Source organism: Idiotropiscis lumnitzeri, chromosome 3 (assembly GCF_059441095.1).
Source record: "Idiotropiscis lumnitzeri isolate Australia: NSW breed Sydney's pygmy pipehorse chromosome 3, RoL_Ilum_1.0, whole genome shotgun sequence".
Taxonomy (NCBI): domain Eukaryota; kingdom Metazoa; phylum Chordata; class Actinopteri; order Syngnathiformes; family Syngnathidae; genus Idiotropiscis; species Idiotropiscis lumnitzeri.
Genome location: NC_142393.1, coordinates 21,730,975 through 21,746,567, shown reverse-complemented (window position 1 = coordinate 21,746,567; position 15,593 = coordinate 21,730,975). Strand labels below are relative to the sequence as shown.

General features: G+C 40.0%; 1 protein-coding gene across 3 annotated transcripts in view; it reads right to left on the bottom strand.

The window, feature by feature from the left end:
• Nucleotides 1–82: 82 nt before the first annotated feature.
• LOC148340362 (ATP-binding cassette sub-family C member 4-like) overlaps nt 83–15,593 on the bottom strand; it is a 31,864-nt gene continuing 16,353 nt past the window's right edge. For 2 of the 3 annotated variants that reach the window (XM_088290432.1, XM_088290434.1), the window contains 23 exons: nt 14,858–14,959; nt 12,699–12,788; nt 12,394–12,585; nt 12,207–12,301; nt 12,022–12,108; nt 11,352–11,448; nt 10,421–10,639; nt 9,935–10,072; nt 9,014–9,051; nt 8,825–8,934; nt 7,348–7,494; nt 7,120–7,199; nt 5,893–6,043; nt 5,689–5,808; nt 5,502–5,612; nt 4,384–4,484; nt 4,112–4,303; nt 3,885–4,040; nt 2,784–2,873; nt 2,520–2,692; nt 2,211–2,316; nt 1,976–2,110; nt 83–1,892 (listed from right to left, as the gene is read on the bottom strand). In XM_088290432.1, coding sequence (XP_088146558.1) covers nt 1,875–1,892; nt 1,976–2,110; nt 2,211–2,316; nt 2,520–2,692; nt 2,784–2,873; nt 3,885–4,040; nt 4,112–4,303; nt 4,384–4,484; nt 5,502–5,612; nt 5,689–5,808; nt 5,893–6,043; nt 7,120–7,199; nt 7,348–7,494; nt 8,825–8,934; nt 9,014–9,051; nt 9,935–10,072; nt 10,421–10,639; nt 11,352–11,448; nt 12,022–12,108; nt 12,207–12,301; nt 12,394–12,585; nt 12,699–12,788; nt 14,858–14,959 — 2,748 coding nt within the window. In that variant the 3' untranslated portion in view covers nt 83–1,874. The remainder of the gene's footprint in view (nt 1,893–1,975; nt 2,111–2,210; nt 2,317–2,519; nt 2,693–2,783; nt 2,874–3,884; nt 4,041–4,111; nt 4,304–4,383; nt 4,485–5,501; nt 5,613–5,688; nt 5,809–5,892; nt 6,044–7,119; nt 7,200–7,347; nt 7,495–8,824; nt 8,935–9,013; nt 9,052–9,934; nt 10,073–10,420; nt 10,640–11,351; nt 11,449–12,021; nt 12,109–12,206; nt 12,302–12,393; nt 12,586–12,698; nt 12,789–14,857; nt 14,960–15,593) is intronic. The other variant, XM_088290433.1, reaches the window with a different exon arrangement.

Below are 15,593 nucleotides of genomic sequence, written 5' to 3'. Positions count from 1 at the left end.
CATTCTTAGAATTAGGAAGATTTGGTATGTGCAAATTCTTTGGATTTTTTAAAAATATATATATATATATATATATATTTAATCAAATGCTTAGTGATGGCATAGGAATAGGAATTTTTGTTTAGGTTCTCCTGTGTGGAGTTTAAATGTTGTGCCCTCTGCTAAAAACCTGCTTCTCGCTGAAGACAACACGCCAATAGGCGTGAGCGCATTTCTGTCAAGCTGCTATTACTACTTCAAGCCGCACCGTCACTTGGGGCCCCCCACAACCTTAGGCATGACATCATTTGCGATTTTTCATGATTCAACAATCTCAAACTACGTATTGTTGCAACTTCCCTCAAACAATTATTGATTGTCATCACATTCATTTCGACATGTCTCTGATGGCAGGAAACAGTCATGCATCCATAGTAGTGTTAAACTTGTGATTGATTTGGCATGAAAAACTGGTAACCCAGACAATGAAGCAAATGGTCAGTTTTGAAATGCATGAAAAGAAACATCTTCTAAGTAATAGGAAGTGAATTTTACCAACAGACGGTTTCAGAAGGTTTGTAAACAATAGGCGCCGGGGTATTTCCGGGTGGCAGAAAGCAACTTGGGACGGACGGAAAGGCCTTTCGAAAAGATATCATATGTATAAAATCTTTGATTTTAATAGCAGAGCAGAGGTGGGCATTTTACATTTCCGTCTTTCGTCATTCGTCAGCGGCCACAGCACCCGTCTGTCACTGTTAGTCGGTCATTTTTTCAAGCTGAACCTAAATGTAATCGACAGTCTGTCAAATCATTTTAAACGCGCTTCCCGTCAGGGAATACTTTAAGACGCCAAACGGCATTTTTATAGCACTGTCAGGAAAGAAGTCCAAAATAAACAGTCCAGTCACTATATGGATTTCATTTATTGCAGGTATTTTGGGACCTGTTTACTCATCCCCACCAACAAACATGCAGGACACCTGTGTGCGTTTCCATCAGTAGCAGTCCCGTCAGTCTAACGGAATGCCCACCTCTGGAATTGAGTAATCAGATCTACGTCCCGTCTGTGCCATTAATCCAAGTAATAGAAAAGTGACTTATCCATCGTTTTTTTTTTTTTGGTTGACTGCACCAGTCTTTGTCGCTCCTCGCTCTTCTTATGGCCTACCATCTTTTCTTGTTGACCTCCTCCTAAGGAGTGAATTTTGTTCTCTGTTTTGCGGAGGATTTGAGGACGCTGCAGGTGCGATATTAGTCTGTTCTGTCTGCACATCTGAAGCCACAAATTTTCGTCACATCTTCTCTAACTCTCGCACCTTCACGCTGGGTGTCCTTCTCCAAGGTTCAAGGGCTTAATTCAGTGTAGAGTCTCCGTAATCCAGGTCATGGATACCTCTGAGGTGTCTTAAATGTTTCAGATCGTAAAGGAAAATGCAGACGTTTTCTTCATGTTTAGAATAATTGCAAGCTAAACCAGTGAGCAGACCATCCTTGCAAAGTTTTACCCATTTCAGATTCAATCGGTCAATCAACATTGATTAAAATCTATGGATTTGTTCAACACCGTTTAAGAGCTAATGATTATAATTTCTTACAGTTGTAATTGTCCTTTAAACATCTGCCCCATTTATCTACAGAGTTCTTTTACATTCAACCAACATCTTAGGTCGTCTCATTCACAAATTTGCCGCAATCGTTCAAACCTTGGAGCAAACTAAGTCATAACACAGAGATTGACCCCAAAGTGACACTTTCAAATATTTTCACCTTTTAAATAAACTTTCTGGATTTTAAAGATCACCTCTTGAATGTCCTTAAACCCTGACGAACCTCATCCTCCTCTGCTTACATCCGCAATTTCAAGTGATTGCCATTCCCTCAGCTTTGCTCAGTCAGGTTGCCTTTGCTGCCTGCATGTGATCCACACAAAGTTATTAGGAAAAATGGCCGAATTGGTGCTACAAATGAATGTGTGTAGCACAGTGTACCTCACCTGTTTGGCCGCTTCCAATAAAGCTTCAGCCTCAGCTGGGCCCAACTGCTCGACCAACCTATACAGGGCACCATCTTTGTTCTGGAGAAGGTTGACTGGGCGATCCAACTCCTGTATTCTACCCTCATCCAGCACCTGAAGACACGGGTGCAGGAAGTGTCACTTGCTGGCCGTATTGGGCTCTGATTGACTCCGTGGCAAGAGGTGTGTCAAAGTGGATTAATCAGATGCTCACCAAGATGCGATCGCTGTCTATGATGGTGTTGAGTCGGTGAGCAATGGTGAACACGGTGCAGTCTCGGAACTCCCGTCGGATAGTTACTTGGATCAGCTCATCTGTCCTGCAATATTGGCCAAAAATCCCCAATTATCTGAGAGTATAGAGCGTTGAATGATTTTGAAGTTTAAAAAAAAAAAAGGAAAAAATAAATAATTTTCCCCCAATATTACGATTGCGATTTAATACTTCTTCGTAGGAGCAATTATTTAAAAATTTGAATTTCTAATGCAGTTTGGGTAACCACAACCGGTTGCCCTCCAGTACCTGGGGTCCACGTTGGCTGTGGCCTCGTCGATGACGAGAATGCGGTTCTTCCTCAGGATGGCTCTGGCCAGGCAAACCAGCTGCCTCTGACCAACACTGAAGTTGGAGCCACACTCAGCTAGAACTGTCTCCATCTTGGAGGGAAGTTCCTCCACCATCCACTTTAGCTGCACCTGTCGGTGATGCCAAAACATGGTCAGGACGAGGTGCGTGTCTGTGAGTGAAAGAGAGTTGGCATCGACAGACGATAAGACGGATATTTGCCTGCTCCAGAGCCTTCCACAGGTCAGCATCTGTATGCTGGTTAAAGGGATCCAGGTTCTTCCTCACAGTATCAGTAAAAAGCACTGGATCCTGGTTTACAGGGGTACAAAGACCACAACAAAATGACTAAAAGACACACTTTAAATATTTTTTTTTTGTTGACAACCACCGCTCCTCCATTGATTAAGTTTCCCACTCCTCATGGCCCCTCAATTTCATCTTTTTTTTTTTACTACCTTTTAGCTACTGCTTACCGTTGAGAATCGCAATGTAGGCACCTCACCTCACCATACATTCTTACATTTCTTTATCATATGTTTCCTTTAGCAATCACGCGTCATTAATGAGAATCAACTAATAAAGTTTAACAGCACAACAGAGAACCAAATTTTATTACCGCTCATTGCCTATGTTGGTACCAAATGAATTCCTATCTAAAAAAATAAGACAATCACAACCTACACCACAATATAGCACATCATGCGAGCAAAACCTTTCAGCTAATTGATAGTTTGGGGGATACTTTGATCCTTGTTGTTTTTTACTTTTGATAATTTGGTGTTTTTGATTATACAATTGTTTTGGTTTTCTTCTTTTGAAAAATACATACATTTTGTTTCAACACATTCAGTGCCTCTGCTTCCCTGCTTTTGCGTCTTCAATCACACATAACATTGATATACTTCCCTCCCCCCAAAAAAACACGAAATTTAAAAAGAAATAAAAAAAATAATAGAAAACTAGAACGCTATAATCTACTTGTAAACAACAACATAATGATGCAAAGATCTGAACAGTTTGTCCATCATTATTAATCCATTGCGACTCCTTCTGTCATGTGATGTTGGGTGGAAATATAATGCAGTCACTAAGACACAACTAAAGAAGACTTTCACAACTACTGTAAATGACTGAGTAAATTCAAATTACTTTATGCAAGTATGATATCGAAATCAGAATTTTGATATCGTAACAACAAAGTATGTGTGAGCTTGTGGTGAAAAGGTCTGTTTTGACTGAAGAATGTCAGCCCTTACATTATAAAAGAGAGAATAATATTTGTATGTCTCATGCTGTCGACGGGCGGGGCTTGGAAGATACCTGAGGTATGATCGACATCTTCTGTCGCAGGTCGTGCAGGCCCAATTTAGAGGTCAACACGCCATCTATGAAGATGTTCCCCTGTGGCTCCACCAGGCGGAACAGAGCCGCCACCAAAGAGCTTTTCCCCGCTCCCGTCCGACCCACAACGCCCACCTGATCAAAGGAACACTCGGACAGTGGAACTTTTCCTTATTGGAGGAGACACTATGGGCAATTTATCTCACCTTCTCGTTCGGGCAAAAGATGGCGCTGATGTCCTTGAGGATAAGAGGGCTGTCGACGCTGTACGACAAATGCACCCGGTCAAAGGTAACCTGGCCTCGACTGGGCCAATCGAGAGGCGGCTGCGTCGGGGTTACCCAGGATGCTTCACTCTTTAACTCGGTGTACTCCACCACCCGCTCTACTGATGTCATCTGAAGACATGCTATTTGATGTTAAGCATTGACACTGACTTTGTGAGAAATAATATATGTGCATGCTGAACAGCATATACCATGTTCTCTAACTCTGCACTTTGCCTAACAGTCCACTGGAAGTTTCCGACAAGCGTCACTGCGTACGTCAGCACAAGGCCCACTTCACCGGCCTCCAAACCTGACACACAAATAAATGAAAACAAATATGAAACAAATTGACTTATTTGTTTGTTACACTACGACAGATGGGGAACTAGAGTCACATGACTTGACTCACCAATTTTTGCACTTAGACTTAACTTCACAGTGGTACCTCGAGATGCAAGTTGAATTCATTCCATAACCACGCTCGAAGCTCAATTCAATCACATCTTACATATTTTACTAATGATATATTACATATTTATTAAAAAAAGCTGGTGAGCACGCCTTTTCCAATTTACGCACACGACGGGAGAATATGCCCCATTGCGTCTTAGCCACACCCACAAGTGATGACGTATGATATGACGAAACCTAACCAATACTGTGATTATGTGTACGTTTTTGGTCTTAAATGTTTCCAAATGGTCGAAGCGGGCTAGGGTGCACATAAATAAATCGTCCAGCTAAGGAAGATCACAGTGCAAAAAAGTCCAAATGTGTCAGAGGCCTAAATCTAACAATAATCAGAACCAGAATGCCCTTTATTGTCCTTGCACTCAACGAGATTTGAGAGATCCCCTTTTTAGTGCAATATAACAAATAATTTAATTAAATATGTCAATTAAATTAATTAAAGATTAAATAATTAATTACAAAATAAATCTGAAATTAAATAAACAGAACACATTATGTTGCAGTTCTACAAGGTTAGGGTCGTAATAATCTGTTTTTAATCCACAATTTGTACGACTCTTTGATTTATGTTTAGTTTGAGCATTAACATCTACTTATAGTGGCATTAAACATCTTCAAGCCTCTTTTTTTCCCGGGAAGACGAACACAATTTGAATAATATTTGCTAAATTGATGGTTGTTGTTGAGTGAGTTGAGTTGCATTCAATGCCACCACACGGCACTCAGAATTTTTCCTCTGCAAAAAAAGGCCTGAAACGACAGCTCGTATCTTGAACGTGGATGACAGATGACTTGTATCCCAAGGCACAACAGTTCGCAAAACTGATCAGAGAAGACAGCATATCAACATCCTCACCATCTCGAAGTAAAATGCATCCAAATGTTGCAATGGTGATAAAGATGGAGCAAATGCTGTCCAGACGGAGAGCAAACCAGCGGGAGGTCATCAAGAAGAGAAACCACGCTTCTGAGATCAAGGACAACACTTGATCGAAAACACATCCTGTGTATCATACATGAACAAATGCACACAAGGGAAGAACCTGAGTGTCGGTCCTGGTGTGAGTCAAAGGCTTTGGTTAATCTCTCCTCTCCTCCGAAGGCTCGAATGCTGCAAAGGCCCTGGAGGGATGATGAAAGATGGGAGAAGACCGGACTGCGTGCTGCAAAGGAAGACGGGGAGTATCACGGATCGTAGTGTGAACCGGCACGGTTTACAAACCGCTTTTAAGACTTGACTGACGTACTTGTGGACTCCAGACGTTTGATATCTCGAGACGTCGAGAGGTAGTAACGCCGCAGGTACAGGAAGAGGAAGATCAGGGGAGCGATGGAGACTAGCAGGAGAGGGATGATGGAGGCCGCCACGGCCAGAACGCCCACGTTCTGCAAAAAAAGCTACGACAGACACATTTTTTTTCAGCAAACTCAACAAATATATAATTGGCCTCAGCCTAAGCCAGTGATTCCCCGACCACTGTTCTTCTCACATTATCAGGTGTGCCGCAGTAATTTATCCTATGTCAATTTGTTGGTGTGAACCTTTAAATAAATCAGGTAGAAATTATGAATCTAAACTGAGATAATTATGCCAGCGTTGCAGACAGACATGACAAGCAGAATGATTAAATGCTCTTCCACTAGATGGCAGAGTATCCACGTGACAATACAATACAACAGAATATCTTTCTTTTCATTTTAATAGGCCCGCATTTCACGTAGAATAAGTCAAATTGTGATAAACTGATAAAACACATTATCTTACATTATATTGTAATACAAAATGATCATTATTTCAACATACACTGGTACCATGATTTTAACCACCATTTCATGTTACATATTTTAACTAAAGAAAAATAGCACTTTACAGTGGACCAGACAAAATTTGCAGGTAATTAGCACCCATTCTAAATGCATTGAAAAAAAAAAAGAAAATATGGGAATAAATCTCCCATAAGTGTTTTCCACGAAAAATGAGGAATTGACTCAACACAAAAAACAAACTAAATAAAAAATATGTGTACAGTTGTGAGCCTTTAAGGGGGTGTGGCCTAGTGAGTGAGATCTGAGAATGTGACTCCAACTCTGTTTGGCTATTTCCTACACTCTGCACCATGCTCCTTGTTTGTGTTTTCATTTTGTATTTCTTAAATGTCTGAAAGTGCATTGGTAAGTGTGGCTTTCCTTTTTTTCTTTCACTCCACCAGAGTGGCAGCGCATCTGAATTGCTGTTGTGATTCAAATTTTGGCCCACAAATCAGAGCAAAAACGAGGGAATGAACGGCTTATTTGGTGAAAAACTCATGAATTCGGACACTCGAAGGTTTAGGTACCCTTGTATATACTTGTTTTTTTTTTCCTTTGTGGAGTTTCTTTCTTTGGTGGTGTGCTGTGACTAGCCTCGAACGTAAAATATATGCCTTGGCTGAATAAAGGTTGGAAAACACTGGTCTAACCCAATGACTCCTCACTTGATAAAAGTCGACAAAGGTGAGCGGTAACAGGGAGTCCATCTGGCTGATATCCTTGGAAAAGCGGTTGAGGATTCTTCCTACCAAACGGGGGAAACAAGCAAATGTTTGGATCAGCTCAGAGCTGAAACAATGCCATGATGATTCTGAGTGACGCCCCAGTCCTACATGACATGCAATGTGACCTGATGCACCTCGAGAGATTACATTTCCAACCATTTTTTTTACCTATGGGGTTGACATCAAAGAAGCGGACTGGGGTGCGGAGGACAGCGTTGAACATGCGGTTGTGCAGCGTTTGAGTGGATCGCACCAGCCCGTTAAAGATCACTAAGCTCCTGGCATAGCCCAAAATCACGGCAGCTGCAGTCAAACCTGCAGAACACAGAAAGCAGGTATGGGAATGGATTTCAACTTTGGGAGAAATTAAATAATAGTAAGGATAGGGGGCATTATTAATGGCATTATCATCAAAATACAAAAAAATACAAAAATATGATAATGCAAAAACATTTCCGCATAGGTGCGAGATATGGATGAAATGTTCTTCAGTGGACTCCCTGGAATAGCGATCAACCTCAAATAATTGACGACCATTTTAATTGCATTGAAAAATATATACTGAAATGATTTTTTTCCATAAATAGAAGCCATAAAATAAGCAAGCATATACTGCCAATCAGCGTTTTCCATTAAAACGCGGGTTGCCCCCACAGTAAAGTTAAAAAAAAAAAAAAAGTTAAAAATACTGAAAAAAATACTGAATAGGTGAATCTATGGGTGTCCATTGTAATCCCAATAACAATTTAAATATGGTCCGCCTGAGGCTGCAGATAGTGAAAATCACTATTTTTTTCCCTTCAAAATCAATTAGCAGATTTGACTGTTTCCAATATTGCATATAATGTATCATGCAAAGACAAAATAAACAACCATCTGAGTTGTCAGTTGTGTTGTGTGAATGTATTTTGAACAGTGAAAATTGTGAGCAATGAGCTGGCAGAATGTCAATGCAACACAATACTGTTGAATTGAGTCCCATGCTGGCCACCATGTGACAATAAGTCGCCAGAAAAAAATAAGTCTGTTATGCTTGTTTCCTTTGGTGTCCATGAGACAATTTACTAGTGCAAAGTACCGTATTGCATGCGAGTCAGCAGTTCACCTGGAAGGCGTTGTGTATTTTCCAAAGCAAAAAGCTGCTAATTTGAAGCAGTTTTTCAACTTCTTTGCATGAAGGCAGTGAAGCTGCTCAAGTGTAAAATTAAATGAATTTCAAAACAATTTGGTACTGGAGTGCTCAGTGCCCAACATGCAACAATCTCTTGGGAAAAAAAAAAAGGGCTGAATGAATGATTTTTTTTTAAATTTCACAGCACACTGCCAGAAGATTTGATTTAAATTATATATCATTTTAAACTAATGGGCCTACATGTTACACTCCTGGACCATGTTTTTTCTGAGAACCACGCACACCTCAGAAAAGTAAATTTACATGAAAATTAATGGCTATTAATAACAATACAATGGATAACAATTTAATGAATAAAAAAATAAGTAAGAAAATCAATAAAATGATTTGTACGTGATCTTACCGCCACACCGATGCAAACAATTTGACCGAAAGCCTAGTAGTGTAAAACACGTACAATTGGAGAAACCTTTCTGGAAAAAAAAAGGAGCAAATAAGTATTTTGGGACTGACCAGAATAAATGCCCAAGTAAAATGGTAGACTGTTGCCTTGGTGCACGCCAGTCTCATTGGCGCTTTTCTCAACAGCCACAACCGTGCTGGTGTTGTTGTCATCTTTGGCCCTGTCGACAACAATATAAGCACAAGGTAACATGTGAGATTTAGATGCATGTTTGTGTAGATGCCAGGGCTTTGACTCACCAGAACACCAGCCACCAGTCCTGCAGAATATATGCAGCCTAGGAACAACAACAAAGACCCAAAAGGTGTACAGAACATGCAATGATGTAAGTCACAACTGCCAACTTTTAAATGAGTGGTTTCATTGCTTAAAATAATGTGCGAGAATCACATTTAAACATGCTTTTTTCAACACAAAACACATTTTCAAATAATTTGATCAATAATAATGCTGAATAACCATGCTTGAATTCCTATTTCCAAAAAGTTATTCATGATCTCAATTTGAGGTCATCGTAGCACAGACAATCAATAGATCATAGTCCACTTTCAAAACCTAAAGAACCCCCACCCCAAAAAATTGGGAATCAATAAGTCTGAAAAAAAACAAGATGCATTTGCGTTTGTCTTTATGGAAAAGGCTCATTAATCTACAGGAGAAAAAAAAATATTATTTAGCGTCTATCCAAAAATGTAATTAGCATCTTCCGAAAACATTTTGCAATTCAAGAATTCATGTAGTCATTAGCATCTTCCGAAAACATTTTGCAATTCAAGAATTCATGTAGTCATGAGAACACCTTTTAAAATTATACCTTGAGAATGATAATAACTGCCAATAATTCAAATATATTACTTTTAAAAATTCACTGCAATAGGTTTTAAATGCTGTTAATCAAATTAGATGAAAAATGCCATATTGCTGTTTTCTAATTTGCTTCTAATTTCCACTCGGTCTCCTGCCTCACATTTATCTCATACATAAGATTATGTTTCTATTGTGAAAGAAAAAAGCAAATAAAACAATGATTACTGATTAGTACCACAAAAACAGCTGCATCACGATCTTGGCAGCGGCTTTCATGGCACTAAACCATTTCAATTATTGAATGACATTTACTGTAACTTTTGTTGGACGTCCACAAAAAAGTTCTGACTAACCTCAGCGATGACACTGAGCAGGAGTATAGACAATAAGATTAGAGGATGACAGTGGGCGGTAAAATACTTGACATAAATGTCCCGGCTGACATTTCCTACAGCACGAGACTCCTCGTCAGCAGCATGTGCGCTCTCAACCTGTGAAGAATCAAAAAATGAGAAGTGAACACAAACAAATCACCACAACAGGATTAGCGCCATTACTCGCTTAAAGAGCAGGCGTGCAAAAACAAAACAACACGAGCACTTTCACAGTAGTTTAAAGTCATTAAAATTACCGTTTTGCATCGACTCATGATAGTAAATGTTAGCATTTAAAGATTAAATTGCAACGGCAAAGAAGACAAGACGAGTTGCTAGTAGCTGCATTCGGAGGGTAGCAAAAAAATGAACACGTGGTGAATTAAAGCAGACGAAAAAAAACAAAAAAAACTCATATACGCAGGTGTTGACAGCATTAGCAAAATATGTAATTGTGATGCTTACGGGAAGCAGATCAGGGCCGCTGCCCTCTGGTAGCAGGAGGGTGCTGTGCGAGTAGAGTGAACTGTTGGAGTGATTCGTCATCTTGCTCGAGAGTGATTCCTTGTCACAGTTGGCTGACAGATAAGGATGTTCCTGCTCCTCCTGACTTTTTAGCAGGAAGCCCACGTCAAGGCTGGAGCTCTGCAACTCGCTGTAGGTTCCCTGGGCCATTATACTGCCCTTAAAGTAAGTAAGAAAAAAAAAAATGTCAGTAGAAATAAAAAACCCACCAGCGGTTTTCTGAATATTTATTGACTCATTTTCAATATATTTTTTAACTATTTTCTAATGTATATATATATTTTTTATTTTATTGATGTTACTCAATGTGAAGTATGTGGCAAAAATTTTAAGCAATTAATACAAGCACAATATTAATTAGAATGCTGTGTTTTAGTTACTCGTGGGGCAGCATGGAACATATTTTTGTCGATAATTTCTTTGGGGGTTGACTTCTCCTTTCAGAACAGTTTATTTGCAGTAGATTTCAATGATTTAAATGCATTTTTTTTTTTACTTCATTTAAGCACACTGTTAATGTTCAAACTGGTTTAAACTTTTGTTTTTATCCAGTGCAGTACAATTTCAAGTAAAACTGTATTTTTTCAAAATACTGTTGAGTTGAATCTAATGTTTAAGTACAACATGTCAGGGTTTATTTTTTTACCAATAATGTACAATTTTGATTGCACTGCTGTGTGGAATTCATTTAAATGGAATCATGATTTACGGTAATTTAATTGCAGCAGTCCATGCAGCGAGCCTTGTGTTTGCACCAAATTCAGGATACGCAAGCAATTGTGCTCCACCGCAGTTTTGCAGTCTACAAAATTAGCGCAACATCACGTGGAAAATTGACCATAAATTTTTCACCCGAGTTTGTGACACCCACCTCCTTGACCACCACGATGTGATCAACTGTCCGCAGATTCTGAAGTTGGTGAGTAACCAGGATGCGACACTTGTTCTTCAACAGGCCACAGATGCACCTAATGAATTGACGAAAAAAAGACTCACACTTAAGGTCAGGACAGAGATGGCTAAGACAGCATTCAAACACGCTGCTCCATCTTCATGGAATCATTTAAAGAAGGATCTGAACTTGTATGAGCGTATTACTCTATCTATTGTAAAGGAATGTGAAACATAGGACATTGTGACCGCTTCTAAAATTGTTTTGAACACGGACATGTCAAGCAAAATGCTCCACTGGGTCTAACATCGGTGACTTCTTACTGCGCAAATGCTCCTTTGGATGAGCGGATAAGAAAATACAAACTAAACAGGTCATTGCAAAATTAGAGGACATTTTTTGTCTGGCCAGTTAGCATAACAGCTAACACAGCTAGCATGTACGCTTGAGCAAAAAAAAAAAAAAAATAAAAGAAATGATTTGCAACCCTGTTTCTTACTAGAATAATACTAAAGCAAAATTAGTATTCACATAAAAAAACAATGAAAAAATAGTCAGTTATTTCAAAAATGTTGGTCCCTAAATTGACTTCAAATTCTGGAATGACACATAATGTAAGATGCTAAATGGTTGAGCGATTGACACTCACGCTTCGAAGAGATATTTCCCAACTTCGGCATCCACAGCACTGAGAGGATCATCTAAGAGGTAGATATCTGCTTCCTCATACACTGCTCTGTGAATGCACACGCATATACACACACACGCACACACACCCCGACATGAGTATTCTCACTGAGCATATTTCAGAAAGCAAATAAAACATTTTCTCACCTGGCCAGGTTGATGCGAGCCTTCTGCCCTCCACTGAGGGTGCCTCCCTTGTCCCCGATGAGCGTCAGATCTCCATCCGGCAGGAGCTCCAGATCCTGCACTCCAATACAATGAACACAACACAATGTGCAGTGTAAGGCAATGTGATGTCTCAAATTTATGTAACTAATTTCCAATCCCAACTCACCTTCTTAAGAGCACAGGCCTTAAGTACACGCTGATACTTCTGAGGATCTAGCACTCTCCCGAACAGGATGTTACTGCGGATGGTCCCCGGGAACACCCAGGGCTGCTGGGATGCGTAGTTGAGTTGACCTCTGATCGTCATCATTCCGGTGTCGGGAGGCAGCTCGCCCAGGATGGCGCTCAGCAGGGACGACTGGCAGAAGAGGGGTGTGGTGGTAGTTACAGGTGATCAACTTAGCAATGAGTCCTACTCGTGGGAGCTCGCGTTCCAAACTTTGAGAATTCATGAACAAGTTTTAATCTCACCTTCCCGGACCCCACCGGCCCGATTACAGCCACGAGCTGATGTGACTCCACTGTGAGAGAGATGTTCTGCAGAGATGGTGAATCCAGAAGCTGAAAAAAAAGATATAGTTGCGAGTAAAAATGTGAATACAATTATGATGGGTGGAATGAGTATACAATGCACCTCTTTAATGTTTTTTTTTTAAACAAGAATTGGGAATACAAGTTTGAATTCAATTGTTTTTTTTTTCTAATCCTCACCGGCTCAAAAGTATACAAGCATAGAAGACAAAGCCAAAGAATTGCAAAGTTGGCTGGGGATACCCACAACATGCTGGGAACATGAAATTTGCAAAGAACACGGGCACCTCAGCATTAAGTTTATATATTTTTGTATTTGGACTACTGTATGAAACTTGCAAAATAAAATGTCAAATCACAACATAGTTTGGGCATGTATTGTCAATGTATTTATCAGTACGGGAATAGAGTGAAAATGAGAGGAAATGGGAATATTTACTTGGAAAGTCACCCGTCAAATTTTAAGTTAGAGGCCACTGTGCTCCAAGGTAAGAAAATAAAAAATAAATGAATAGTTTGGCGCCTCGAATACCTACCAGAGTGTAAGACACAAATTGGAAAAACTGTCTTTCTGTAACGGCTTTCCAAAAGCCCTGACCTCAACCCTATAGAACATTTGCATTCTATGTTAAAAGGGTCTGTGCATGGAAATCCACCATATTTGAACACTCTAGCAACTCTGCCAAGAAGAGTAGTCAAATGCAGGAATGCGTATGCTACCAATGTGCTGGTGGCCAAAGTTGCAACAGGGTATTATTGTGGGTAAAGTATACGTATATATTTGAGACTATCGTAAATATGTTGTAAAAATCATAAACTCAGACGACGACATGATATTTTAGTAACCCGGTCATCACGCATTGGAAATATCCCCGTCTTTCGAACGTGATAATCACAACGTCTCGTTGACCTCAGAGAGAGAGCAGACAAGGTCACAAGACACATTTTATAAGCGCAATAATGCATTTCAATGGACCAGTCGATTTCGCAACATGCAGTTAAACCTTCGCAAATGCAAGCTGTTAGGCTGCAAAAAATTGGTCTTTTGCCAATATAGCAATGTGATCATGTGAGTAGAGTTATCTTGTTTCAGAGATAAATCTATCTCGCTCTTCTCGGAAAGGTCTGATGGTATATAAGGGGATTGATTTGTGTCGATGATAATGAGAGATGCTTTTTTTTTTAATACTCCATGTTAATTATTTTCGAATTATTTGCGGAGTAAAGAAAATCTGAAATTCAGTTCAAATTTATTGACCCAATTGTTGTTATGTTTCGACCATTGTAGATGCATCATCACATCACTTGACTTCAGGCTACTGTGGATATGAAATGGAGAAAAAAAACACCTGGTGTGGCCACCGTCATCACCTGACCTCAACCACATAGCCTAGTCTTCCATCCTTTTCCTCGAGACGCTGTCCTGTCTGTTTTCCATTGCTCCGTAATGCAACACACCTGATTCAAAACCTCAGCATTGTAACGCAGCTTCTGCAGACCTTGCTGATGATCAGATCATTTGAATCAGGTGTGCAACAGGGAGAAATGGGAAAAAAGGCAGGACAGCAGCTCTTGAGGGACAGGATTGAAGACGTGACAATCCGGTGCGCGTGACTGCCCGTGATGGAACAAATAACCCCACATTTGATGCACAGAACAATCCAAAACTTGTAAATGATTCATACTATGGTTTGTCTTTTTTGACCCGGAACACCAGAGAGGCCACTTTCGTTCAACACGGTTTAAATATTACTGACCGAATACCTCGTATGAGCTGTTCAAGAAATTTACTCAAAGGGTGCAACATTCCCATCATAATTTCTTGACTTTTTATTTGATAATGTCATTATTGTATATTTTATACAGTTATTTTTTTCCGTCACTGGTGCGCTTTTATGTTGGCATCACGAAAAAGCCTAAGAAAAAGCATTGCGGAGTTAATCCTTTAATACTCTCATGACTCATGATAAAAATGACGTCAAGTCTGACGGCAGTTCACCTCCTGGATTTTTGTGTACTGCAGTATTTGTTCCAGAATATTTCAAATTGTTCGGCGTTCAGCCGTAGAAATAACACCGTACACAGGGTTGAGTGGTCACCTTATCCCAATAGCACGTCAACCTCGTCATTTCGATGGTGTTTGGGTTCTTCTCCTCCATTGTCAACTTCCTTCTATTCATTTGATCCAGTAGTAGAAAATTCTAGGTGGGTTTATAAACAAGAATGAGCAGAATGTCCCGCATGAGAAATAACATGACTGTCAGAATATCCAAAATAGAGCAACGGTTCTTCTTTTACCTTTTTACAACAATGACCACATCAAACAATAATTGAAGACAAACAGCACTAAAGAGTAAATGCAACAACATTGTTCATAAAAGTTGAATACAACTGAACTGTACTGAACAAATGGATTCAAAGTTTAAATCTCGATAACAATGCACAATTTGAGTGCCTGTGTAGCTTTGCGAATCACTGCAAAACACGACTGGGTCAAAAGTCCAAAGTTTTTACACTTTTTGTTTTCCACTATCGGGACTCTAAACCACAGGTGTCAAACTGCGCTTTCCTGCATGTTTTCCATTTCTCCCGGCTGCAACACACCTGATTCAAACGAGCAGGATACTTATCAGGCTTCTCCAGAGATTGCTGATCATTTGATCATGAGCATGGAGGAATGCGGCCCTCCAGGACTTGAGTTTGACTCCTATGCTCTAAATCAGGGGTCCTCAAACCTGTTCCTTGAGGGCCAGTGACCTGCAGGTTTTCCATCTCTCCCTGCTGCAACACAGCTGATTCAAATGATCGGATAATCAGCAAGGTCTGCAGAAGCTA